Raw genomic sequence first — 26981 nt, 5'->3', positions numbered from 1 at the left:
GGTAAACTACGCCCTTAGGTGGGCATGTGTAAATGTGAGTGTCAGTGTTTACAGGCATATACCCACGTACAGAGTATTCTGTCAGTGGACAGAATTACACACCAGACATGGCTCCTGGGCGTGGGAAATAAAGGCATATTTTAATGCTGTACACCCCTATGAACGTATTTATGTCTGTGTGTATGAACCCTAAATCTTCCCTACTCTATCCAAAAGAAAAAAAGAAAAAAATACCAATGGCGTTGTTGCAAATGTGTCTTAGTGGAACACTTGCCACATTGGAAATTATGATAAGTAATGGTGGTGCTACAGTCCAGATAAGTACAGGCAGATTTTTCACTGCCTGCCATTCTCAATCATCCCATGTGTTGCCAGCATGTGAATATTTAATACTACCCAGCAGGAAGAACAACAGAATAGGCATTTCCTACGATCTGTAGAAGGAATTTTTGAACATGCATGTGTGAGGAAAGCAGGAAAGCTAAAATATGTTATCATTTAAATCCTTTCTATCTCTTACCTTCTGCCTCAGGTATAATGTCCACTTTTCTACTTCAATCACTTGTAAAAGGAATCATTCTCTCCTAAATGTATTCTTTGAATGTAATGAATGTAAATGTGCAGTAGACTTGTATCTGCTTCCTTCTGCATAACTGTTATCTATTAGCATGACCAAAAGCTAAAGTTCTCTCTGATGGTGGATGTGAGGTCAACAGAAGGGTAAGAGAAGTAGACCCATCAGTGTGGTTGTCTTTACCTGCAAGCTTTTCAGCTGAGATGAAGATTTCCCTGGAAGGCATAATGCTTGGGCCAGAAAGGCTTCCATATCTGTCAGGCTTAGGCTTTCTACCTGATTATGAAAAACAGAAAGACACTGCTGTGATCCATAGTTAGGACAAGAAAAACACTTTTAGAATAGCTGTTTACTTTGTAAATAGGTCACAGATAGAAGTCCTGTTCAGCACAATAAATCCATAGCTTAAGGGGAAAGTACTTGACTTATCACCGTTTGTTAGTTAGAGAATTTCAGATAAAGGAGCCAAAAAACCCACAAACAGTCCTGATTTTACAGCCAGAGGCCCCTGCTAATGTCCCTCACCTCAGCCACTCGGTCTACTCCCAACTGCATTTGTTTGTCTTTTTCCAGCATATTAAAGACAACGCAGCCAGAATAATATATGAAAATAATTTAGACTTCTTCAAATTGGATCATGTGTATTTTAAGAAATGTTCACGTTCTTCTCTTAATAATGGGGGCAGCTATATGGAGGGGATAAAGTGTATCTAAACACAACAACAAACATTTTATAGATTACCAGTCTTTAGGCCGGGTTCACACTGCTCTGACAACAAAAGTTGCATGACTTCCAATCTGACTTCGACCTGCGACTTCATGTCCGACTTGCATGTGACTTCAATGAATGGGATCTGAGTTTGAGATGATTGTGACTTGTCCTTTGACCAATTAACACAATTCCTTTGTTTCTGGTATGGAGGAAATCTCATATCAAATTTATAAAAAAATAAAAAATAAACCGGTGTGCCCCCCCCCCAGATACATACCAGGCCCTTTGAGTCTGGTATGGATCTTGAAGAGGAATCCCATGGCAATTTTTTTTTTTAAATGGCGTGGGGTCCCCCCCAAGACCATACCAGACTCTTATCCGACAGGTCAGGGCACACCCCAAAGCACCTTGTCCCCATGTTGATGGGGACAAGAGCCTCTTCCTGACAGCCCTGGGCGTTGGTTGTGGGGGTCTGCAGGCAGGGGGCTTATTGGAATCCCCCCAGATCCCAGCCCCCCACTATGTGAATGAGTATGAGGTACATTGCACCACTACCCATTCACCAAAATAAAAAAAAGAAGTGTAGCATTAAAAAAACAAGAGACGGTTTTTGACAAGTCCTTTTTTAAAAACAAAAAATGTCCCCTGTCGTAACTGTGTCTTCTTTCTCCGGTTCCACCACCGATGTCTTCTTCCTCCAGTCTTCCCCCTCCGCTGATGTCTTCTCCCTCTGGTGATGTCTTCTCCCTCCGCCACGCCCCTGCCACAAAAGCACCCACCCCCCCATGTTGAAGGCATGTGGCCTGGCATGGTCCAGGAGGGGGTCAGCGCTCGCTCGTCCCCCCCCCCCTTTCCTGACCTGCTGGGCTGCATACTCGGTTAAGAGTTCAGTATGGGTTTTGGGGGGACCCCATGCCATTTTTTTTTTAAATTTTGGCATGGGGTTCCCTTTCAAGATCTTCAGAGCACAAGTCGCATGCCACAAGTTGGTTCAGTTAAGATGATCCGACTTGGATGTGACTTGCATTCAAATCAATGGGCTGAAATCGTGCCCAAGTCATGCCAATATAGTGCAGGAACCTTTTTCAAAGTCGGACCAGTTAAGTCGGCTCTCATAGGGAACCACTGATTTTGACATGTAATGCGACTTGTGCTCTCAAAGTTGAAGCAGATGTCGGACCAGTGTGAACCAACCCTTAGATGTTTTGGCTGCATTTTTTTTAATTTTTATGTAGTTTTCCTTTATTTTCACCTAGTGATCCTGATGAACTGCCTGCTTTACGGTCATCCACCATATAGATGTTTTACTAGTTAGGTTGTTAAAATTTCCAGCCATCATCTAATGTATATGGCAGAGTTTTAAAACTAGATGACAGAGTAATTATAAACTCAAATGGGGAAGGAGCATTAGGAAAATTCAGGATAGAAAGTGAGAGTAAGGGCTCTTTCACATGGGGCGGATCAGTGATGATCCGCCCCATGTGAACATCCGCTTCCGCATCCGCGGGGATTGCTCCGCCGATCCCCACTGAGCAGGAAAATGACAGGTCCGTCGCTGCACATTGTGCAGCGACGGACCTGTCAGAGCGCCGCTCTCCCCTATGGGGGATCGGGTGATGACGGACCGTAGAGTCCGTCGTCACCCGATCCAATAACGGATGGAAAAGTAGGTTTTTCCTCCGTTACACTTTTTCGGATCGGAGCGGGTCGGATGTCAGCTGACATCCGACGCTCCATAGACCTCCATGGAGTGTCCGTTCAGGTCCGCCTAAAAAACTGACAGGCGGACCTGAACGGACAATCCGTGTGAAAGAGGCCTAAATCAAATATGTGGGCAATCCCATTTTCCACTTTATAAACATGCTCTTATGATCCTTATGATGAAGTCAACATTTGCTTTTATTGACAATAGAAACAGTATATACAGTAAATTGCATTGTCGGCTGTAATTCATAAAGCTGACCTCCAGGCTATTAAAAAACTCAAATCATGCAGGAATATGTTCTTTGAAAATAACATTAAGTGTATTTTTAAAAGCAGTTTGTTTAACTATATAAAATTGACTGGGTATTAACCCCTTGCAAACCACTGTAGAGCAGATCTCCTAGTGGAAGAATGAGGGGCAGCATAAGGTCTCATGCACACAGGGAAGTATGAAGTAAAATTCAGGCATATTTCCCCACCCAGGAGCCACAAGCGCTGCATACAGCTGCCTTTATAAATCAAAAGCTATGTGTGGGTATTTGCCAGTACCTGTGAAAAAACACGTGCACGGATATAAAAGGCTGGTACACACGGGCCAAATATCAACTGGTCCACAGACACTGGATGACATTCGACCAGTGTGTACAACAGCCTGTCCAACACGGCTTCTAATGGGCATGTTGGAAAACTAGCATCCGATCAGCGCTTGCAGCCAATGGCTGCGAGTGTGGATCAGTGTGTTTTGGCTCATGGGGGGGTGGCACAGTTCCACTGTCAGAACACAATAGCACAGTGGGAAAGATTGATTGCAATAACATATTTTCCAGTGTGTACATAGCATAAGTCCCTGGACTAAGACGGTTTGCATTCAGGGTCCTACACATGCATGTGTTTATGCAAGTACCGGCATATACCAGCCAATAATTTCGATGGGCAACTGTACATAGCAACTTTGGCTGGGAAATATGCCCAATTTGTATATTCACACAGTCCCAGGTGCCTGTGAGCATGAGGCCCAATGGCCCAATCAGGTGTGCTGCAGTGCTCACAAGCTAAGTACTGATAAAAGGAAAATGCAGAGTGAAAGAGAAATTAATTCATCTGCTGCTTCTCCTTCACTGTCCAATCACAGGCTGGGTGCGGAGACAGTAAAGTTACTTAACTCCAGCAGATAACCCAGGTATCCAGGTTAGCTGTGTTGTCTGGTAGAGATGTGTAAATCTCAGTAGTAAATGGACAGAAATACAAATCCTTTGACAGATAAAACAGCTCACATACAGTATATATATTTCATCCATGCATTTAGCTGTCTGCCTGATATTCAGCTTTAAAGCAGATTGGTTACTTGGCTCCTGTTAATTATGCAAGTCTGCAATGTACCAATAATACAATTTTAATGGTATCAGACACTAAACCAAAACCTCTGCAATGGTAATGGAAACACAGGCATTAAGGCTAAGTTCACACTACTGCGATCTGATTTTCAATGCGATTATGTAATGCGACTTAGTTGCATTTTGGATGTCGTTTACATATTCTCTGGGGCCAAAATCATACTGGAATCACACCAAAGTAATACAAGACCCTTTTGTATGACTGAAATCGCATCTGAAATTGCACTAGTGTGAACCAAGCATAAATCCAAACCTGCATAATTAGTAGCAGGATATTTAATACCTCCACTGCAAGATATATCAGGAGACAGCAGGTAGCAGCAAGGTGGGTCTCCAGGCCTCTAAGTTCCTCTGTCCATCCTTCTACATGGAAACATGCCATGCATGTATAGAAACGTCTTCTTTGAATGTCAGGATCTTCAGACAGCCAGAGACTCCTGGCAGTTGGTGTTCCATCTGCATATAAGAAGTGGTGCATTTTTAATCTTATTAGTCTATAGTACTACATAGATGCTTACTCAATGTTCACCTAATTTCTATATCAAAATTAAATTACAGGTACTCCTAGAACTGAGATATTTACCCATACCAGCAGTACAATGCAGAAGTCACACCGGACCAATCGTTTCTGAGACAACTAGAGATTGGCCGCCCAAATCTCCTGGTATAAGGCTGGGGTGCCTAATCACACACCTCCCTATTCCCTCTATAGAAATATATGCTTAAGCTTGAGCAATACTACAGTGCATACTTACTGATTTTTTTTTTTTTTAAATGACCTAAAGTCCAGTTCACACCACAGAAATGCAGTTCAGATGTGTTCCGGATGCATTTTTGCTGCTTTCCGGTGCGTTTTAGATGCATTTTTCCCCCCTCGTTTTTTCTTAATGTTATTTAGTTCTGGTGAGTTTTTAATGCATTTTATCATGTTCCAGTACAGTTCTGTGCAGAAAAAATGCAGCATGTTTTACTTTTTTTTTCTGCACTGGAACGCATTGGAACTGACCGCACTGGTGTGAACTAGGCCATTGGAACCCATATAATCTAATCTAAGTCTAATTTACACATTTACCAACAAAAAATAATTAAAACCGGTCAGGGGAGCTAGCTGACTAGAGCTTTTCTTTTTCCCTTTTGGGACTGCTTAAAGTGATATTAAGCTTAAAACCAGCAATGTAACATATTGAAGTTTACCCAACCTTAGTGGTGGCTGTATTCGTTTTCTTTTTTTAGGCTTTTTTCCCCAGTAACACACCTCTTGAATTAGTCCCTGGTCACACCGCTGCGACTTGTCGTGCGATTTGACAGTTTCACAAGTTTCGCAAGTCGCACCCTACTGCTAGCATTGGAAGCGGTCAAGTTGGTGTGACTACTACAGATTTTGAGAGTAGTTCCTGCACTACTTTTTGCAAGTTCAGGTGCGACTTGCATAGACATCTGTGCATGGAGTCGCACAGGTGTCTTCCAAGCAGCACCTGAAGTAGCACTGAAATGCTATTTTGATATCAATGTTGCAATCGGTGTGACCGGGGTGTTAAAGTGTCCCCACTCTGGATGAAGGAGCATGGGGGGCACCTTTGGACAGCAGAATTGCCAGCCCGGGGGGGAGGGGAGTGTTAGACGTACTAGCAGATTTAGATACACTAACAAATACTAACAAACTGAAGCCAAACGCCGGCTCACACTGCAGTTACTCAAGCAGGTACAGCAATAGGTTTTTTCTTTATAGGATAAAGGTTTTACATAAATAAAACCTGACCATTGTAAGCACCTCCGTCAGTGGTAAATAGTTTGTCTCAAAACTCTTAACCAATACAGTTGCAGGAGAGCGTACTCTGTTGAAAAACAACAGACTAATGTTGGCCATACACTAAAACGAAAAATCGGCCAAACTCATTTTTGAAAAACGAACATTCGGCCGTGAGAGCAAACGATAGTGCCATCATGAAATGACCGATAAATCGCTCAGTGGACATAAATGAATCAATTTTTTGTTTGTATATTTACATATACCTAGTGCAAACAGTTCGCACAGGAAACATATTACCCTTTCAATTTATCGTTCGTTCTGTAGAAAATTTCCAAACTTGTCCTTCGTTTTTTCGGCTCAAAAACGTCCCAACTGATTACCGATTTTGTGCCCATTAACTGGCCAAAAAACGAATGAACTGGCCAAATGACCGAAGCATTAGAACCCTTTCACACTGAGGCAGTTTAGCGCTAGAAATAGCCTCTAAATAACGCCTGAAAACCGACTCCCATTCATTTCAGTGTGTCTTTTCACACTGGGGCAGTGTGCTTGCGGGACGTTTGGAAAAGTCCAGCAAGCAGCATGTTTGGGGAGGGTTGGGAGCGCTGTATACAACACTCCCAAAATGCCCTACCCATTGAAATGAACAGGCATCGCTTCGAAAGTGCCTGAAAAGCGTTTCAGAAGCGCCGCAACATGGACATTTTTAAGCCCTTCTTTGGGGTTAAAAGCGCCAGCGGCCGAAAAGCGCTGCCAAAACGAGCGGTGCTTTACACTAATGGCCCGGAGCTCGCAGTGTGAAAGGGGTCTTAGTGGCAGAATCACAAAAATAAAGGAAAGAAAGAAAAAAAAATAAAACTAATGCAGACATCACATCTAAGAATTGGTAAGTTGCAATATAATAAAGGTTTGCTTTTGTGTTTAATACACAGAGCGGCCATCCTAAAAATCCTCTGGCTGTTTTCTTTTTCACCTGGTGTTTTGAAAACACCTAATCCTTAGCCTGTAGGACAAGAATTTCTCAACTCCGTCCAGTCTGGAAATGCAGTTAGATAGAGAAAGCCTTGTTCAATCTAAAGCAAGACATCAGAAGAAATCTATATAAGGCTGGGTTCACACTACTGTGAATTGGATGTGGATTTCTCCGCATCCAATTCGCATGTCAGGAGATTGTGACCGGCTCTCTATGGAGCCAGATTACACATCTCCGGAGCGGCTTCGGGGCAAATTGCACAGGAGTCCTGTGCGTCTTCTGGTCCGTTTCAGGTCCGAATTCAGCCCAAAATTCAGACTGAAATAGGACCTGAAATGGTGAACAGGGACGCACTGGACCCCTGTGAGCCGCTCCGTACTGCAGTGTGAACCCAGCCTCAAACTCTGATTAAGGCACTTTCACTTTTTATGTTAAACTATCATGTGTAGCCTTGCTTATGAAAGATATATAGTTCTTAGATATATTGTTCTTATTTATACTATACTATACAATACTAGGCAACAAACAGAAAGGGCTGTAAGGCATCAATACTTACCTTTTCCATGCTCTCTCACTGCTAGATCACACAAGGAACACCTGGTACTTCTAGGTATGGATGAACACTTCGCACTGCATGATTGGTACATCAGCAGCCAATCTCCAAGCCCAGGTACTATCAAATAGCTGATTGGAGCCTGAGCAAAGTATGTACAGCCTGCTTATGCTCCCTCTTACAAAGCACATCTGTTGTGTTGCCTTGTATGGATAAAATACAACTTTAATTGGACCTTTTTCCCTGGGGACTAATTTTCCCTTTTTGATACCATGATCAAATGACTTGAAAATGTACTATTTATAATATTCCTAAAACTATGTATTTTCTGAAACTGGAACTAGATATAGGGGGTTATTTACGAAAGGCAAATCCACTTTGCACTACATGTGCAAACTACAAATGCAAAGTGCACTTGAAATTACACTGAAAGTGCACTTGGAAGTGCAGTCGCTGTAAATCTGAGGGGTAGATCTGAAATGAGGGGAAGCTCTTCTGATTTCATCATCCAATCATGTGTAAGCTAAAATGCTGTTTTTTAGTTTCCTTGCATGTCCCCCTCGGATCTACAGCGACTGCACTTCCAAGTGCACTTTCAGTGCAATTTCAAGTGCACTTTGCATTTGTAGTTTGCACTTGTAACGCAAAGTGGATTTGCCTTTAGTAAATAACCCCCATAGAGTTCGAAATGGCAGTTTCAATTTTGTATGTTGCAAAATAATTACTGCAGTACCATGCAAATGTGCAGTGCACTTTTGAAAAAGTAGTGTATGCATTACTTTTGGTACGATCCAGTGTGATTTCATCCCATTCAAATGAATGGGCTAAAAATCGTACCACAATGAGTTGCGCAGAAAACGCACAGGAATGCGCACCACGTTCCTGTGCGAATTGGCCCTAAAAGTATTCTTCTACCTCTGACATGTCAGAATACCTACTGTAATAAAAGATGTGTAAAAGGTATTTGTATACATATGTGCTTCCTAATTATATATATGTATGAGGGTGTAGGCCTGAGTGGGGATGTTATGCATTTTGTTGCTTTAAAGTTACTTTGATTATTTTTTTTTTTAACCCCCCTTCCCACCGACCGCCTCCCGGCCCTGTAAGGGTTCTAAACAGCAGGAGGCAGAGGCAGGCACTTGGTTCATGTGACAGCCGTGATTGGCTGCCACAGCGGTCACATTATTTGAAAGCTCCAAATGGCTAGTATGCATCGGGAGCTTTCCGATAACCGGCGGCTACCATGCTGGGAGCACACTCAGCATGGTAAGTGTTTTAAACAGGGCCTGCATATATGAGGCTGCTCGGCGTGAAGGCCCATACGCAGAGAGGCCACATATGTGGGTTCGGCTGAAGCGAAGTGGTTAATATATTTTTGCATTGAGCTTTATTTCCATTTTTATCAGACCCCTGTGCCAAATTTGCCAGTGCAAATCAGGGACAGAGAGTCCTTTACCTGCACCAGGGGGATTGTGAAAGACCTGGGGCATCCTACAGCACTTCAAGAAAGGCAATAATGCAGTGCATGTAATGTGCTGCAACAGAATTGTAAGTGTGGCCTAATTGCACTAGGAGTGGGGGGGTTAGTTAAATAAAACCTGAGCCTACTCAATGTATAACCACACAAGTGTTACTAAACCTAAAAACTTTTTTTTATCTTAATGCATTGTTTGCATTAAGGTAAAAAAATTATTACATTTCTCTGTGCCCCCCCCCCCCCCCCCCCACTTCCCCGTGTGAAGAGTAATGCCCCGTACACACGGTCGGATTTTCCGATGGAAAATGTCCGATCGGAGCGTGTTGTCGGAAATTCCGACCGTGTGTGGGCTCCATCGGACATTTTCCATCGGATTTTCCGACACACAAAGTTGGAGAGCAGGAGATAAAATTTTCCGACAACAAAATCCGTTGTCGGAAATTCCGATCGTGTGTACACAAATCCGACGGACAAAGTGCCACGCATGCTCAGAATAAATAAAGAGATGAAAGCTATTGGCCACTGCCCCGTTTATAGTCCCGACGTACGTGTTTTACGTCACCACGTTCAGAACGATCGGATTTTCCGACAACTTTGTGGGACCGTGTGTATGCAAGACAAGTTTGAGCCAACATCCGTTGGAAAAAATCCTACGATTTTGTTGTCGGAATGTCCGAACAAAGTCCGACCGTGTGTACACCCTATTATAGGGCGTATCAGCTTTTTCAACCGGCGATTCGCTACACCATAAGAACGATCATAGCAACTGTTCCACTGCTTGATTGTTCTTACGGGAGGCGAGAGGGGACGCCCCCCCCCTCCCGCCACCCTCCGGTGCTTCTACCGACTGACCGCTATGATCGAAGCCATGATCGTTTTTTTTTTTTTTATTATTTCAGGCTTCCCAGCCTAGAGGTGAGATGTGGGGTCTTATTGACCCCATATCTCACTGTAAAGAGGACCTGTCATGCCATATTCCTGTTACAAGGGATGTTTACATTCCTTGTAATAGGAAAAAAAGTGATCAAAAAATTAATTTTTTGGAAAAAAGTGTCAAACTAAAATAAATAAAGTAAAATGGACAATAAAAAAAAAAAATTTTTAAAGCGCCCCTGTCCCCGTGTGCTCGCATGCAGAAGCGAACGCATACGCAAGTCCCGCCCACATATGAAAACGGTGTTCAAACCACACATGTGAGGTATTGTTGCGAACGTTAGAGCGAGAGCAATAGTTTTGGCCCTAGACCTCCTCTGTAACTCAAAACATGTAACCGGTAAAAATTTTTAAAGTGTTGCCTAGAGGGATTTTTAAGTAGCGAAGTTTGGCGCCATTCCACGAGCGTGTGCAATTTTGAAGGGGGACATGTTAGGTATGTTATCTTTCACATTATGCAAAAACATTGGGCTAACTTTACTGTTTTGTTTTTTTTTTAAAGCACAAAACAGTTTTTTTTTCCAAAAAAAAGCGTTCGAAAAATTGCTGTGCAAATACCGTGCAAGATAAAAAGTTGCAACAACCGCCATTGTATTTTCTAGGGTCTTTGCTAAAAAAACATATAATGTTTTGGAGTTCTATGTAATTTTCTAGCAAATAAATGATGATTTTTACATGTAGGAGAGAAATGTCAGAATTGGCCTGGGTGCTCCAGAACGCCTGAAGGTGCTCCCTGCTTGTTGGGCCTCTGTATGTGGCCACACTGTGTAAAAGTCTCACACATGTGGTATCGCTGTACCCGAGAGTAATAGCAGAATGTGTTTTGGGGTGTACTTTGTTGTATGCATATGCGGTGTGTGAGAAATAACATGCTAATATGACAATTTTGTGAAAAAAAAAAAAAGAAGAAAAAAACATCTTGATTTTGCAAAGAATTGTGGGAAAAAATGACAACTTCAAAAAAACTCACCATGCATCTTTCTAAATACCTTGGAATGTCTTCTTTCCAAAAATGGGTCATTTGGGGGGTATTTGTACTTTTCTGGCATGTTAGGGTCTCAAGAAATTAGATAGTCCATCAGTACTTCAGGTGTGATCAATTTTCAGACATTGGCACCATAGCTTTTGGACTCTATAACTTTCACAAAGACCAAATAATATACACCAATTTGTACTTATTTTTACCAAAGATATGCAGCAGTATAAATTTTGGCCAAAATTTATGAAGAAAAATTACTAATTTGCTAAATTTTATAACAGAAACAAAGAAAAATTCCTTTTTTTTCCCGAATTTTCAGTCTTTTTTCTTTTATAGCGCAAAAAATAAAAAACCCAGCGGTGATTAAATACCACCAAAAGAAAGCACTATTTGTGTGAAAAAAGGACAAAAATTTTATAGAGGTACAGTGTTGCATGACTGAGTGATTGTCATTCAAAATGTGAGAGCACTGAAAGCTGAAAATTGGTCTGGTTATTAAGGGGGTTTAAGTGCCCAGTGGTCAAGTGGTTAAAAAATAAAACAGGTAATGGACAAAGAGCTCACACTTTGTCTAAGTCTACTTTACAGAAGACCTTCATTAAAGTAGTTAAAACTATTTAGCAACCAGCAACTGAGATAATAAACACTTTGGTCAGGGGTATGTAATGTACAGTGGTAAGCACTTTGTTATGTAGAACAGAACAGTGGTCAGCAATATACACCTGTGTGTTATTTATATTGTTGGTCAGCAGGAGGAAAAGATGGCTAGCTCCTCAGGTCAGCAGGAGAACAAAATGCCTGGTATTGAAGGTAAGGAGAAACATTAGTGGTCAGGGGGAAAAAAATGTTCAGTTTTGGTGATTAGGGGGAAGAAAAATACTTGGTATCGGTGGTGAGCTGGAGGGATAAAAAGGAAACATCAGTAGTCATTTGGATCAAAAAATGGGAGGTAAATAGGAGGATAAATACCCAGAGTTGGTGGTCAGTGTCTGTGCCCCCATACATTGGTGGTCAGTGTTTGTGCTCCTTTACATTGGTGGTTTATGCCCCCTTACATTGGCAGTTAGTATCAATGGCCTCTTACATTGGTAGTCAGTGTCTGTTCCCCCCACTTTGGTGGTTAGTGTTCCCCCCTTAAATTGGTGGCAGTGTGCCTACTTAAATTAGTGCTCAATGTGCTCCCCTTACATTGTTGCTGGGTGTGCCCCATTACACTGATTGTCTGTATGCCCCTATTACATTGGTGGTCAGTGTAATCCCCATTACATTAGTGGTCAGCGTGCTTTATTGTGTTGTTGGTCAGTTTGCCCCGTTACATTGGTAGTCAGTGTGCCCCATTTCATTGTGGTCAGCTGGAGCAGTGGTCAGTTCATCGGTGATGTTTGGGCAGAGGTAGCATTTGCACCAGAAGAGGAAAGGAGGAAGTCTCAAATGTAAACAAAAGCCGCATTTACATTTGTGGTCACTATGATTGGCCAGCAATTGCAAGGCACTGAGCCACTCTGATTGGCTTTGTGCCTTTGGTTATGATCTGCACTGTCCAATGATGGCACAGATCACAGGGCACCTCGCAGGAGACGTGAGGAACATGTCCAAAGCTAGCTTAACCTTTGAACTCTATCTTAACTGGTTGGTACAAAAAGGCTTTAACCATCATGTACTCAGAGCTGAGCACTGCCAAATTCATTCAACACACGTGAGAGCAGTGAATAGGGGTTCACCAGTTTCTGATGGCTCTCTAACCTGAATCACCCTGAAGAAGTCCCAGGCTAATGAAAAAATACAGATGAGCAAAAGGACCAGGTAAAGGGCTGAAAGTATGTAGATGTGATTGGCTGGTCTTACAGGTACGGTTTTACTTTTACTTAGCAAAGGAAAGCTAGGCAATTAATTTTAAAGCAAGATGCTAAAATGATGCTAAAAGGAGTGGACATGTTTTAATCTTTTGGTTGCCATTATGTACAGAATAAGTCCCTGGCAGTCAAATTGTTACATTTCTATGTCTGCAAAGACCTCATGGCAGTTAGGCCCCTTTCACACTTGTGCGACTTGTCCTGCGACTTGAGAATGCAAAGTCGCATGACAAGTCATACTCCATGATTTCCAATGAGTATCATTCATATCTGTGCGACTTCAAGTTGCACCGACTTCAAAGTAGTTCCTGTACTACTTTGGTTCAACTTTCATGCGAGTTGAGGTCCATAGACCTCAAGTTTACACAGGCATTCCCTGAAAATTGCGTCAAAATCGCAGACGTAAAATCTCAGCAAAATTGTGTGACTTTGAAGTCGTGGCAGTGTGAAAGGGGTCTTAGGGGTGAGGGATCACCTGAAAACTTACAGTTGCAGCTTTGCCAATTGCCCGTGCTAACAACAAACACCACTGTTAACTTACAAACCTCTATGAATTATCTGCCATGCATTTGTTATTTTCATATCATAAATAACAGTTTCAGGATGTTCAGTCCAAAAAATCAAATCACACAGGTGTGGGATCATTATTTTTCTGCAAGAAATTAACACTTGACTATTTAGATACATGATTTTAGTTAATTGTCTATTTTATCACTGCCTCAAACAGCTCCTTTTCTTACTCTTTTTTTGTAGACACCTGATAGAAACTCAAAAATAACACCAGCCTGAAGCTAGCTATATTCTTAGGCGCAAAAATCCATGTGATAATCATATTCACACAGTAAATTCAGCAGATCGGCATATAAAAAAAAAAGATACAAATTAGACTGTTAAAAAAAAAGAACACATGACAAATCAAGGCCTTGTGTAATATCTTTTGAATTAATGCTACTGTCTCTTGAGTGTGTACAACAGTATCAAATAACATAGGGGTTGATTTACTAAAACTGGAGCGGGCAAAATCTGGTGCAGCCCTGCAGAGAAACCAATCAGCTTTCAGTTTTTTTGTCAAAGCTTAATTAAACAAGCTGAAGTTAGAAGCTGATTGGCTACCATGCAAAGATGCACCAGATTTAGCATTCTATCGTTTTAATAAATCCACCCCATAGTCTGGTAGTTAGGAGGAGAGTAAAGAATTAGAAGGCTCTATATTTGATACTATCATTGTTACTTAGGAGCTGGAAGACTGCATGTGCTTATTAGCAAAGGTTCAAGCAATAGACACAACTGCTAGACCTCAGGGGGCCTCTCACTTCTGAGTTTTAGCTCCAAGCATCATCCTCAGAACTATCTAAAGCTAAATAAATAGTCAATATAAATATTTCCTAAGTAAATCTTAAAAAGTTTAACAAATTGACTCCGGGCAAACAGTTAAAGAGGTTGTAAACCTCCCTGTAACATTTGTACCTATAGGTAAGCGTATAATAAGGCTTACCTATAGGTACAGTAAATATTTCCTAAACGTGCCCATCGGGGTTTACTTCCTCTTTAAATACAGTGATGAAAGATGAGAGCTGTTTTTTGCTAAAGGATTTTGTTTTTGGTTCATCCAGTCCTGAGATTTATGTAGCTCAGCCTCACAGAACAGCCCTGTCTAGCAGGAGGTAGGACCTGATCTTTCTTTGCTGCATTTTAAATTTCACTTACAGGTCTCCACTCCCACCCTGTGATTAGACAGTGTGTCACGGTCTGGAATCAGGCTCGGTGGCTAGTAGCTGTAGCAGTAGAGGGGCACTCACTGACCAACTGGATAAGGAGAGAAGCAGGTCACCCTGGCGGATGACACAGGCTCACCTGAGGTGTGGAGTGTAAATACTAACCGGTGTTCATCTGAGCTCCTGATGGTGGAGATGGGTTATGCTGTGTAGTCAGTAAACAAGCTAAAGGTCGGTAACGAGTGATTGCAGGTTGAGATCAAGCAGAAGTGTAGTTGAGGAACAAGTGAAAGGTCGGCAATGAGTGGTAGCGAAGATATGGACAGCAGCAAGAGTGACACGAGCGAGATATTGGATATAGAGAGCACAAATATCTGGCAAACAGGAAGTGCAGAGATATGGCTTAAATCAGGAAGTTCATGGGAGGAGCAAAGATTTTAAGGTTCAAGGCAAGATCATTCAAGAACTTATCCAGGGAACTGTCTAGCATCCCAGGTGGCTAAACAAAGAGACATCGGCAGACACAGCAGAGTTTGCAGGTCTAGACCCAGGTCCTGACACAGTGACAGGAGAAGCAGCACACTGGTGAGCTCATCTCTCTGTCACTCTGTTTCCTCTTCCAATTGGCATGATCCTTCTACTGCAGCACACCGGAGTGGCTCCTTGTGCGGCTTCCTTCTCCAGCTCTCTAAACTCTGCTATACAGAATGTACAGTAGACTGCAAGAGGCAGATATTACTTCAAATTCAGGTACATAGAGAACTGCAGTAAAGTGATATTACATTATATGATGTTTCTTCTTTCTTAATATTGCCTCTTTTGTTCTCCAGCTGGTCACCAAGCCGCTGGTCCTCCTGCCTGTTTGCACGTGTGTCCTTAGCTAGCCGATTTCCAAAGAGAAACCTGCTAAGGAGACACCTGTGCATGCATGTATGCATGCTCCTGGCCAGTTCTGTGTGTATCGGCCTGCTGCTTTCTCCTGCCTACTCGTAGCAATTTAAGTGACAGAAGCAGGAGCCTATAACTCTGCTTCCTTTAATACCCCCCTCTACAACCTGGAAGATTGGGAAGCAGTGCAGATCAACATGGGTCCAGCAGCACTGACAAGGGACCACAGGTAAGTGTTTGGGAACAGATGGGCATAGAAAGATACTAAGGCATTTTTTTACCTTAAAGAGGAGTTCCACCCAAAAATGGAACTGTCATTTTTTTTTTTTTGGGGGATGGGTAGAAACCCTCTTTTTATAAAGGGTTCCAGCTCCCACTTACTCCCGGGGCACCACAGCGCCGGAAGTAAGTTCACCTCTCCCCTCTCGGCAATCATCTGGGACACGTCCCAGGTCCCAGGTGATTGCCCGGCCAGTCACAACGCGCAGCACGGCTCACACATGCGCAGTGTGTGCCCAGCTGTGAAGCCACAGCTGGGCGCCCACAGTGACAATGCCTGCGCCGCAGAGAGGATGGGGAGATGAGCGGGGCTTTGTTGCCCGCATCGCTGGACCCTGGGACAGGTAAGTGTCAGATTATTAAAAGTCAGCAGCTGCAGTATTTGTAGCTGCTGACTTTTATTTATTTTTTGTTGTTGTCGAAACTCCGCTTTAATGTAGAGAATGAATTAAGGTAAAATGCTTTGCATTTAGTACCACTTTAATATGTGTCTTTTATATCTGCCTTGAGTTCAGCTTATGTTCAAGTTTTTAGATAATCATATAGCAACTGGTTCCTTTTACTCCTTAATTAGCAGAATTAAAAAGCCAAGGGCAATTTATACCTTCCCTATCCCTTCTCTTATGGCCAATTATTTTCTAAAACACTTATATGCTTAAAATGCAATACAACATAAGTCTATGAAACCATTTGACTGCTGTTTTATGGACTAATGCCAAATATTACCTACAAACAACCATTTCTGTAGGTTGGCAGGTGCTGTCAGGCACTGAAAGACAGGCTGGAAAGATATACAAACATTTCTATTACATGTTAGGCCAAAGTATGTCACCTTTCTTAAATGCTTCCCTAACAATAGGACATCATACCTGCAAGCAAACTGACCCTACTTTTAAGACAGGTTAAATATAGGTGTTTATTTATTTTTGCGTCTAGAATACCTGGTGTCAACTCCATTTCATTCATGGGGCAGGCTCAGGCCAAACGTCTGCCCAGGGATAACAGTGAACTTGTGCAAAGCTCGTGCTTCTCAGGAATGCAAAGTACATTTCAGAAGGTACAAGGCTTTGTACTCATACGGACTAGAACATGTCACTCAGGAAAAGAAATGAAGGATCATTGCTGATAATGACCCTATGACAGTGGACGTCAAGCCTTTAGAAAAAGAGATTTATTTCCAGACCATGCAAGTCAGTGACTTCCTGCCCTAGAAGACAATATGTACTGACAAATAAAATTCTAAAAAAGACGGTAATAGAATATAATAGGATGGTTTATACTTGCTTTGCTGTAAAGCCCACATTGTCTAATCATTGTGGGGATCAAGCTTCAAATTGAAAAATCCATGGAAACTGGCATAGCTGTTAAAGTGGACCTTTACTCTCCTCACCCACTTTTTTTTTTTTTTTTTTTTAAATCCTTTGTTTATGTCTACTGCACTGCACGTGGGGATTTCTCATCTAGGTAAGAATGACATACCCCACCAACCTCCTGGGATACTTAGGTCACGCATCCATAGCTTATGTGCATCTAGTATGACATGTCATCAAGGGGCCAACTGGCTTCTTGCAGGTCACGGCGCATACGCATCATTGGGGGGGAGACATACTGAAGACATAAGAAATAAAGATGGCGGTACAGGACCTGGTGTGCAGAAGCACAGGCGATGTTAGTACAGCAATTTCCTACCATTGAGCTATTGTGTTTTGAAAGGGGGATCACCCCTCTTCTAGAACACAGTGATCATCGCTTGCAGCTATTGGCTGCAAGTGCTCATCGGATGCTGGTTTTCCATCATGCCCATTCGATAAAAGCCGGTCATTAGACTGGCTTCTGACGGACAGGCTGCTTTATACACAGGCCGAATGTCGGCCAGTTTGTGTTGAACCAGTCAATACAGGCTGATATTTGGCCTGTATGTACCAGCCTTTACTATCCTGATCCAGCAATTAGCTTCTCCCTTATCTTGACTGCTCACACAGATACTTCTGACCAGTAAAGCTGGTCATACATGGCTTAGTTTTTTCGTTTAGCCATCCGGCTGAAAGAAAAAAAACGTAGCCGATTTCCCCATTCCCACATTCCTCACAATTCTCCCCGCTGTGTCATTGTATTCTGACAGCAGGATTAGCTGATCATCAGAATACAGTGATCAGAGCTGCAGCTTATTGGCTGCATGCCAGCAGGACCGTTTGACAGGAGCTGGTCTAGCTGTCAAGGCACCATTTTCACTGACACATTTGCACAACAATGGTCTTTTCTAGCTATACATAGTGTTTGTAAAAACCTTATCCTGCTGCTATTAAACAGCATTTAAGCAAATCTAAGGCCAAACATTTTTGTTTAGTTTTGTATAGAGTAGCGAACAGTTAAGCTAGCAATATATGGCTCAGTTTTTTTCAGTGGGCTGAATCAAAATAAAACAGAACCAATTTCCCCAACCACACATTCAAGGTGGATGCGGGACTCCTCCACAATGTGTCTGACAGCGGGACTCCCCCACTGTCAGATTACACTGATCAATGCTGCTGCTGATTGGCTGCATGCACTGATCGAAGCAAAATTTTCCAACAAACCTGTTCATGAGAAGTCAATCTTTAGATTGACTTCTTCTGAACGGGAATGGCCATAGATGGATCAAAATTCACCTGATCCCTGCTGAACTGCCTGAATTTAGATCCATGTATAGCCAGCTTTAAGCCTGGTACACACACTGAGATTATTGGACGAACGATTGTATTTTTTGTTGCATGGTGGTCTCATATAGAAAATTAAGAGGTTACTCAATGTACGAAAATTTTCGTACGACAGAATAAAACTTAAACCGGCACCTTCAGGTTTCGTCATCCGAAAAGTCAGAATTGGCTGTTGAAAGCACTATGCTAACGATCAGGTAATTGCCGAATGATTACTGGAGGGTAGCCCTGTCTGTTGTGAGCTGCCTAACCCGAGCCAGCGAGTTCCCCAAATGTTTTTGTCCACTCACTACTTTGTATTAAATTATATCAATGTTCCATAAGAAATATAGATGACTGCACAGGACCTGATGTGCAGAAGCGGAGCAGCAGATTACTATAGCATACTACTGGGTTCACTAGGCATGCAAGTATGTTTTTTTGTGATTAGCTCAGTGAAAAAAGGCAAGTGGGTGATAAAAGAAAGAAATAATAAAAAAAATATATAAAAAACCAGGGGTGAAGTTCCTCTTTAAGCCACAGCCATTACAGAAGGAGGGTGCAAAGCTTCTCCATCATGAGAAAAGGGGCTGCCAAACGCAGCCGGCGACTAGCATTTCAAAACATATTTTTTTCATCACAAAATTGCTTTACCAGAATGAGTTCAAAGTGTTAAATGCAATTAATTTGCAATTAACTACATTTAACCTTTTTTAGTTATAGTACCATTGCAGTCATCACTGGGTGCATAGGAGCTAGCTGCAGGAGATCAGCATCACTGAGAAGGCATTTGTTTATGATACATGGTGCTTTATCAACCCAAGGTCTGGAGGGATGGGGGTGTTCACAAGCCACAGCAAATATTATTCCCCATTGTGTTTGGAAGCCAGTGGGACTGGCGAACACAACCCATTCAAGTGGATTCACCGCAACTGCAATTCACACGGTTATAGCACAGTGGTGTGTGGCATTTACGGGTTAAAACATATTGTTTACATCTAGTTTAAGTTGTTAAAGGAAATTCCATCTGTAAATAACACTTTTCCGTACCCTTACCTAGCTGTACAAAAAATAATACATAAAAGAATTAAAATACCTTGCACCTGCCATTGTTTAGAGGCATAATCTATAGTATTTAATTCACATAGCATCGGTAATTATATATTTTTTTTTATCTGAGATTTGCAGTACCAGCCTATTCAATGCCTTAAGCTTCCTAAGCAACAGCAGGGAGGAGATGTCAATTATCAGGCGTGTGTAAGGAAGTGCAGCTGGTCAGGCCCATGCCTGACCTAACTGATGTAGGAACGTTAAGGGGGCAGTCTGGAGACTGGTCTAGGGAGCAGGTGGACAGAAGAAAAACAGAAAGACCTTTAGTCTTTGGTCACATTATACTGGACTGTTGTAACACCCGAAATAAGCTTTAATTACAAAAAATAAAGAATAGTAACAATATCACTATCAATTCTGTGCATCAGGGCACCTTTTCTTTAGAAAACTATAACTCTGTTGTGTCTGTAGTTCAACTTTAAATAAAATGTTAGTATAGAGAAATTTTTTTTTTATTCTGGTTTTGGATAGCTTAGGAAAGGTTCAGAAACCTGTCAAGTTTTTTATTGTTGTTTGTGTCATCACTGTAGAGAATTACCCTCTATTTGCTGTAGTGACCACTGCCAGTGGGATAGAAAGGAATGGGAAATCCAACATTTTAGAGTGGTCACCAGAGCAGAAGATGAAGGGAAATCTTCCTGTGGAGACACCTGTTCAGGAGACAACTGCTTGAAGTGGGAATTCCCTCCCTTTGGCTTGATTCCTGTTGTGTCTCCTGGACAGGCTGTGAATGGAGATCTCCCCAAGAGAACATAGATCAAAAAACAAACTAACAGGCGTTGCAACTCTTCACCACTCTATTTAAAACTGTTGGCTATACATATACAGTAAAACCTTGGATTGTGAGCATAATTTGTTTCGGAAACATGCTTGTAATTCAAAGCACTTGCATATCAAAGCAAATTTCCCCATGAGAAATCATGGAAACTCAGATGATTCGTTCCACAACCACTTATTAATAAGTCCTTCAGTTTATAGTCCATATAAAAAGATTATAGCAATGTGATAGGTTGTGTGACCATAAAATATCCATCCACAAATGGCAGCCTCCACAAGGGGATTAGAAGCAAAATCCAGCAGGAGCTACAGAGTATAAAAGGGAAGAGAGGCGCCTCTAAGTGTAACAATATAGTTACATTTAATGAAGGTACAACATTTAGCAACTCACATGGTTGATGATTAAAAGAGGCCCATCTAAGTATGCAGGCATCTGGGGTAAAGCTGTCCACATAGATCGTTCTCCGCACCGCCGGCTCTTAGTCAGTCTGCAAGGCGACCCTGCAGTAGAGCGATTTGAAAACGAGGCTTGAAGTGCTCATGGAGCGTAGCGCGGAAGAGATGACGTTGATGGTGGTGCGGAGAACGGTCTATGTGGACAGCTTTACCCCATATGCCTGCATACTTAGATGTGCCTGTTTTATCATCAACCATGTGACTTGCTAAATGTTGTACTTTCATTAAATGTAACCATATTGCTACACTTAGAGGCGCCTCTGTTCTGTTTTATACTCAGTTGTGACATGACGCTACTTGTACATCAAGACATCGCTTGTATATCAAGTCAAAATTTATTTAAAAATGTTGCTTGTCTTGCAAAACGCTCTCAAACCAAGTCACTCTCAAACCAAGGTTTTACTGTACTTTATTATAAAATTTAAATAGCATCCTTGCACCTGATGAGCAAATCAAAGTATGCTCAGTATTTGTAGATCTACAGTTTTTCCAGATCCACTAGTCGAGTTTAGTTGTAGTTCATGCTACAGCTTCCTTCAGCAAAACCCAAGACAGTACACAGACCGATGTTGAGAGGAAGATGTATACTAGATTTATGCTAAGTACACATGGGAAGTTTTTTTTCATTCAACTCAGCAGGGTGAATAAAAAAAAAAACTGAGAGCTTGCAGTACTAAGCGATGCAGCGATCTCCACCCGCTGTTTCTTTGTGTTCTGACAGGGGGACTGCCCCCACCAGAACACACTCATCAGCCATTGGCTGCCAGCACTGATCAGATGCTAGTTTTCCAGCATGCTTGTTTGACAGAAGCCAGTCGTTAGACAGGCTGCTGTACACACTGGCCGAATGTTATATTATGTTATGAATATTCGGACCGTGTTTACTAGCCTTTAGTCAGTGCTAAGCAACGTGTAACTAATTTACTTAAAGGGTAGAGAATGTCTTCTGTGCAAGCAAACATCCATTTTTTTTTTACATTTCCCAGAATGTGAAATGTGGTATCTTTTGCAAAGTTAATTTTCACTACACTCCATCCATGCTAAACATTTGTAAAAATGTGTAATGCATCTGCCTTTTTTTAAAGTTTGGAACAAAGAGGACAAAGCACAAAACCTCTGTCACGTTTGTTTTGCTATTTGTGTCCCCTTTGATTCGATTTTTCCCTCACATCTTGTCTGGTGACCCAAAAAGGAAGTGAAAGACTCTTCCCAATGACAGCAATAAAAAAGGGAAAAGTAGTTCTCACCCTTCCTTAAGCTAGCCATAGATGGAGCAAACATCTTTCTTGCAACCACAGGTAGCAGGAAAGAAAGTCGCTCGATTCCCCCATCAACACAGTGTTGATAGGGAAATCCCTCCTGCAGAGCTATTGTGTTCTCCCAGCGGGTGGAGATCTCTCCGCTGGGAGAACACACAGTGATTATTGCTAGTGGCTATAGCCGCTAGTAATAATCACATGAAAAATCTGACAGGCTGGTTGTACCTAAGTGGATCAATCAATCAACTTGAGTACAATTAGCCTGCCCATACACAGTTCGAAGCTTGCCCAGTCCCTGCTGAACCGGCTGAGATTCGAACCGTCTATGGCCGGCTTCTGTCCCACTAGCAATCCTATTGTTGGCGAAAACTCGCCAGCGTCAGGATCATTGAGGAGGACAAAATCTTGCTGTTCCAGCCGAAGAGGGTTTCTTTGACCTTCTAACATTCCTGCTGATACCAAGATTGGGAGAACAAAATAGCTAGTGTGACATGGGCCTAACGTTATCCAAAAGTGCAAAGCAACAGGTTCACATAACTGCTTCTACACCCCTTCTATCACCCCATAGGAGCCAAGAGAAAGAACCTTGTCCGAGCTACAAATCAATCTGCTTAGGGTTTACACTTTCAAGGCTAATGATTGTCTTCCCCCCAAAATCTAAGCTTACTAAAGAATCTTTTGCATCCAACACACTTCAAACAATGTTAAATGCCTGGTTCCCTGCTGCACCCTGTGGTTCCTTCTGCCCGTCCTAAAATCACTACTGTGTCCTAAAAGGGCTAGCGGATTGGACCACAGGGGACAGAGGGGGACCAGGCATCCAATTACTCTGGGAATCTCTGAATGCAAAAATTTCTACAGCAATGTTATCTCTGCAAGGTGTAGGCAGTGGAACATGCAAGTACTGACTCTTTTCTTTGCAGGCAGGGATTTTCTTTTCTTTAAGTACAGAGAAAATCATTTTATAATTTAAAAAAATAGACTACAGCAGGCTTTATGGGGTTTATTTACTAAAACTGGTTCAGATCCTAACTTCATACAAAGATAGTGAAAAAACTACCTATAATACCCTATGTGTGCTAATAGATTATTAAATAAGAATTCATAAACACCATGACATTACATAGCTCGATAAACAATTGATATGGATATAAACATTAAAGTACTAAAAAAAATGTCATGAATGCAAAAACATTTTTAATATAGTCTATAATAAATGAAACCAAAAAACTGTGAAAGTGCTAATAAAATACTGTTCCAGAAAAAAAAGGAAAAAGTTATTATCATATAAGTGAAAAATCAAATCTTCAGTAAGCGATGTATAAAAGGTTAAACTCAGTGATGGCTTGTATGTAGATTCAATGTGACTGTGACACCACAGTGTGATCCTCCACCAGACCTACCAAATGAACTCACCAGATCCACCAACTGGTAAAATTATAAACCAGCGTCTGCACCTTTTAGCAATCAATGTGCAAATCAGAGATGTTTGCTTAGCAAATACACAAGGATCTCTCCATGAAGTCATGTGATAATTCGTCCAGACATAAGGGAAGGAAGCTCCAATAGTGAAATATCGCTTAACCTCCCTGGCGGTATGATTATTTCGGATTTTAGGTGCTGAAAGCGGTACCATTATTTTGCATGGAAATTTGGCGTTTTATATTGTAGGTCTGTAAATCTTAACAATAACACACTTAAATCTGTCCAAACCAGAGTCTAGTAGATATCCCGGGTATGATAAAGTTTGAAACACAAAAACATAAATTATAATATAATAAATAAAAATAAATAATTTAAAAAAATTTAAAAAAATAGTAATAAAATAAATTTCCCCACAATTCACTATCGCTCAATTCTGCAAGTGTTCTAATTTATTATCGCTGTTTTCTAGCTGGTCTAAAGCCACTTTTGACGTAAAGGGACACTTTTTGGTTGCTATGGACAATCTCCAGTTTCCAGGCAGAAAGAACAGTGTATATCATGTAAAACTGCATGCAGGGCATGGGCCAGAGCACTGGGGACAAAAGGGATGTGAAATCATTTCATACAGTACTGTAATCTGTAAGATTACAGTACTGTATGTGTTATGATTTTGACAGTTTTTTGAATTTGCCGCCAGGCTCCGCCCCCGTGCGTCGCGCCGCTCGCAGGGAACGGAGCCTGGCACGGAGAGGCTTCGGAGGAGGACGGAGCCCTCGGACACTGCGGGGGACATCGCAGGATCCAGGGGACAAGGTAAGTAAAGCCGCCCCAGGATCCTGCAATGCGATCTCGAGTGTGGCTCGGGGTTACCGCTAATGGTACTGAATTTTAACCCCGAGCCACACTCGGGAAAACCGCCAGGGAGGTTAAAAAAGTTTATTTAAAACATTTAAAAAGGTTCACTCACATGTTACAAGTGTCAAACTTGACACTAGGGATTTTTGGCATAAATGTTTTCCCAATTGCCTCCAGCCGCTCTGGTTTGTGTGTGATCTGCGAGGGCAATCCCAGCGTGTTGGTGTCAGTGTGCTAGCCCCGCCCTACGTGTTTTGTCATACGACGTTACCCCGGGAAGCTTGTTCAATTAAGCTTTGACAATAAAACCTGGAAGCTGATTGTTTTCTATACAGCGCTGCACCAGGATTTTGCACTCTCTAGTTTTAGTAAGTCAAACTCTATGAGTCACATGTACCTATGTATAGAAACTGCTGGGTATTATCAAATGCTTCAAACACACTGTGGGGTTGATTGACTAAAACTGGTGAGTGCAAAATCTGGTGCAGCTCTGCAAAGAAACCAATCAGGTTCCAGGTTTTTGGCAAAGCTTAAAGTAGAAGTTCAACCAAAACTCTCTAACTCTAAACCTATTCGCAACCACATTATAAACCTAATCTAGCTAGCCCTGTAAAGAAGAAATCGGTATACTTGCCTGTTCTGCAGCGGCTCCAGTCCGGTGCCAGGCTGAGCTGTCAGCGGCTGCTTCAGTGTGGAGGTTTGTGCAGGAGAGGCAGCCGATAGCGGAAGCCCCATAGTAACTCTATGGGTGATGTCCCTTCCCAGCCGTTGTCGGTTCTCTCCTGCATCCGCTGCTGGAGACTGGACCAGATCAGCTTCAGAAAAGGTATGTATAGCGATTATATTCTTTAAAGGGTTGGATAGATTATTTTTAGAAAGTGGCTGAGAGTAAATTTAGTTTTAGAATGTTTTTTGGCTGAACTTCCACTTTAATTGAACAAGCGGACGTTAGAAGCTGATTGGCTACCATGCCCAGCTGCCCCAGATTTTGCATTCTCCAGTTTTAGTAAATCTCTCCCTATGTTAAAAACAATGCAAAATGTTCCTAGAGTCCTAATAATAGTATGCTCCAAAATGTCCTTTGCAAAATGCAATCTTATTATTTACTTTTGGTTTAAAAAAAAAAAAATACTTCTTAAAATTTGAAGGTCAACAATGTATGGTTAGAACAAGCCAAAGCACATTACAAAGAATGTATTTGTCAATGTTCAGTGATAAGGGTAAGGACATATATTTTAAATTAGAGGTATGACAGTAACATCTGAACAGAGCAGCAATTTATCATGACTAAGAAGTGTGTCTCATCTAAAAGTGTTTCTCCATTCCACAGTGACCCGCCAGAGTACATTAGACAGATGTCAAGTAGAGCCTCCGAGCCATTAGAGATCTAATAAGTGAATAAATAGATCAACCAACAACAAGGATAAATGAATCCATAAAGTGTACTATTTGTGCATTGCTGAAATTCAACTTTTGACGACCAGCTTTTCAAACGAAAGGATTATCTGTGTTTTTGTGCACATTTTTACATAATACTCAGTGTAATGTACATACTCCTCTACCTTTGAGGAAGTAAAAAAAGTAAAAGGGTACTTGGAAAACAAGCAAATAATCTGTCCCCTTTCTTGCTGCCTATAGAAGCAAAAAACAAACAGTTAGTTTAAACAGAGAGGTATTTGTTTATTAGAGTGATTAAGCATATACCAACTCCTTACTTCTGTGCTACTTTCAGGGGATTAGGGCTGTTGGTCAGAAACTTAGACCAGGCAGTTCTATTAACAACTTAGATAATAAACCTTACTTCTACATAAAAAAACCTTTTCCTGAATAATTAACTGCACATAACATTTTTAAAAATTTTGATAGAATATATTTTACCTTAAATTACCACATTTCAGTTTTTGGTAGGAAAATAAAACACTGGAGTTTTCCTTATACAGTGCATCCAGAAAGTATTCACAGCGCTTCACTTTTTTCAGATTTTGTTATGTTACATCCTTATTCCAAAATGGATTCAATTCATTATTTTCCTCAAAATTCTACCCCATAATGACAACGTAAAAGAAGTTTGTTTTAAAACTTTGCAAATTTATTAAAAATAAAAAATGAAAAAAAATCTCATATACATAAGTATTCACAGCCTTATCTCAATACTTTGTTGAAGCACCTTTGGCACCAATTACAGCCTCAAGTTTTTTTGAGTATGATCCTACAAGCTTGGCACACCTATTTTTGGGCAGTTTCTCCCACTCTTCTTTGCAGGACCTCTCAAGCTCCATCAGTTTGGATGGGGAGCGTTGGTGCACAGCCATTTTCAGATCTTTCCAGAGATGTTCAATCAGGTTCAAGTCTGGAATACTCAAGGGCATTCACAGAGTTGTTCCATAGCCACTCCTTTGTTATCTTGGCTGTGTGCTTAGGGTCATTGTCCTGTTGGAAGATAATCCTTCTCCCAAGTCTGAGGTCCAGAGCGCTTTGCATCAAGGATGTCTCTGTACATTGCTGCATTAATCTTTCCCTCGATCCTGGCTAGTCTCCCAGTTCCTGCTGCTGAAAAACATCCCCACAGCATGATGCTGCCACTACCATGCTGCACTGTAGGGATAGTATTGGCCAGGTAATGAGCGGTGCCTGGTT

General features: G+C 41.6%; 1 protein-coding gene across 2 annotated transcripts in view; it reads right to left on the bottom strand.

Moving 5' to 3' along the window:
* The window catches only part of FAM120B (family with sequence similarity 120 member B), a 248490-nt gene that overhangs the window by 167109 nt on the left and 54400 nt on the right, over window positions 1–26981 (bottom strand). For both annotated transcript variants that reach the window (XM_073628010.1, XM_073628009.1), the window contains exons 5-6: window positions 4668–4840; window positions 758–850 (exon numbers count right to left, since the gene is read on the bottom strand). In XM_073628010.1, the coding sequence (XP_073484111.1) occupies window positions 758–850; window positions 4668–4840 (266 nt within the window). The remainder of the gene's footprint in view (window positions 1–757; window positions 851–4667; window positions 4841–26981) is intronic.

The sequence above is a fragment of the Aquarana catesbeiana genome, linkage group LG04, assembly GCF_042186555.1.
Source record: "Aquarana catesbeiana isolate 2022-GZ linkage group LG04, ASM4218655v1, whole genome shotgun sequence".
Lineage (NCBI taxonomy): Eukaryota > Metazoa > Chordata > Amphibia > Anura > Ranidae > Aquarana > Aquarana catesbeiana.
Note: the sequence above shows the minus strand (reverse complement) of the source record. Positions and strands in the feature narration are given on the sequence as shown.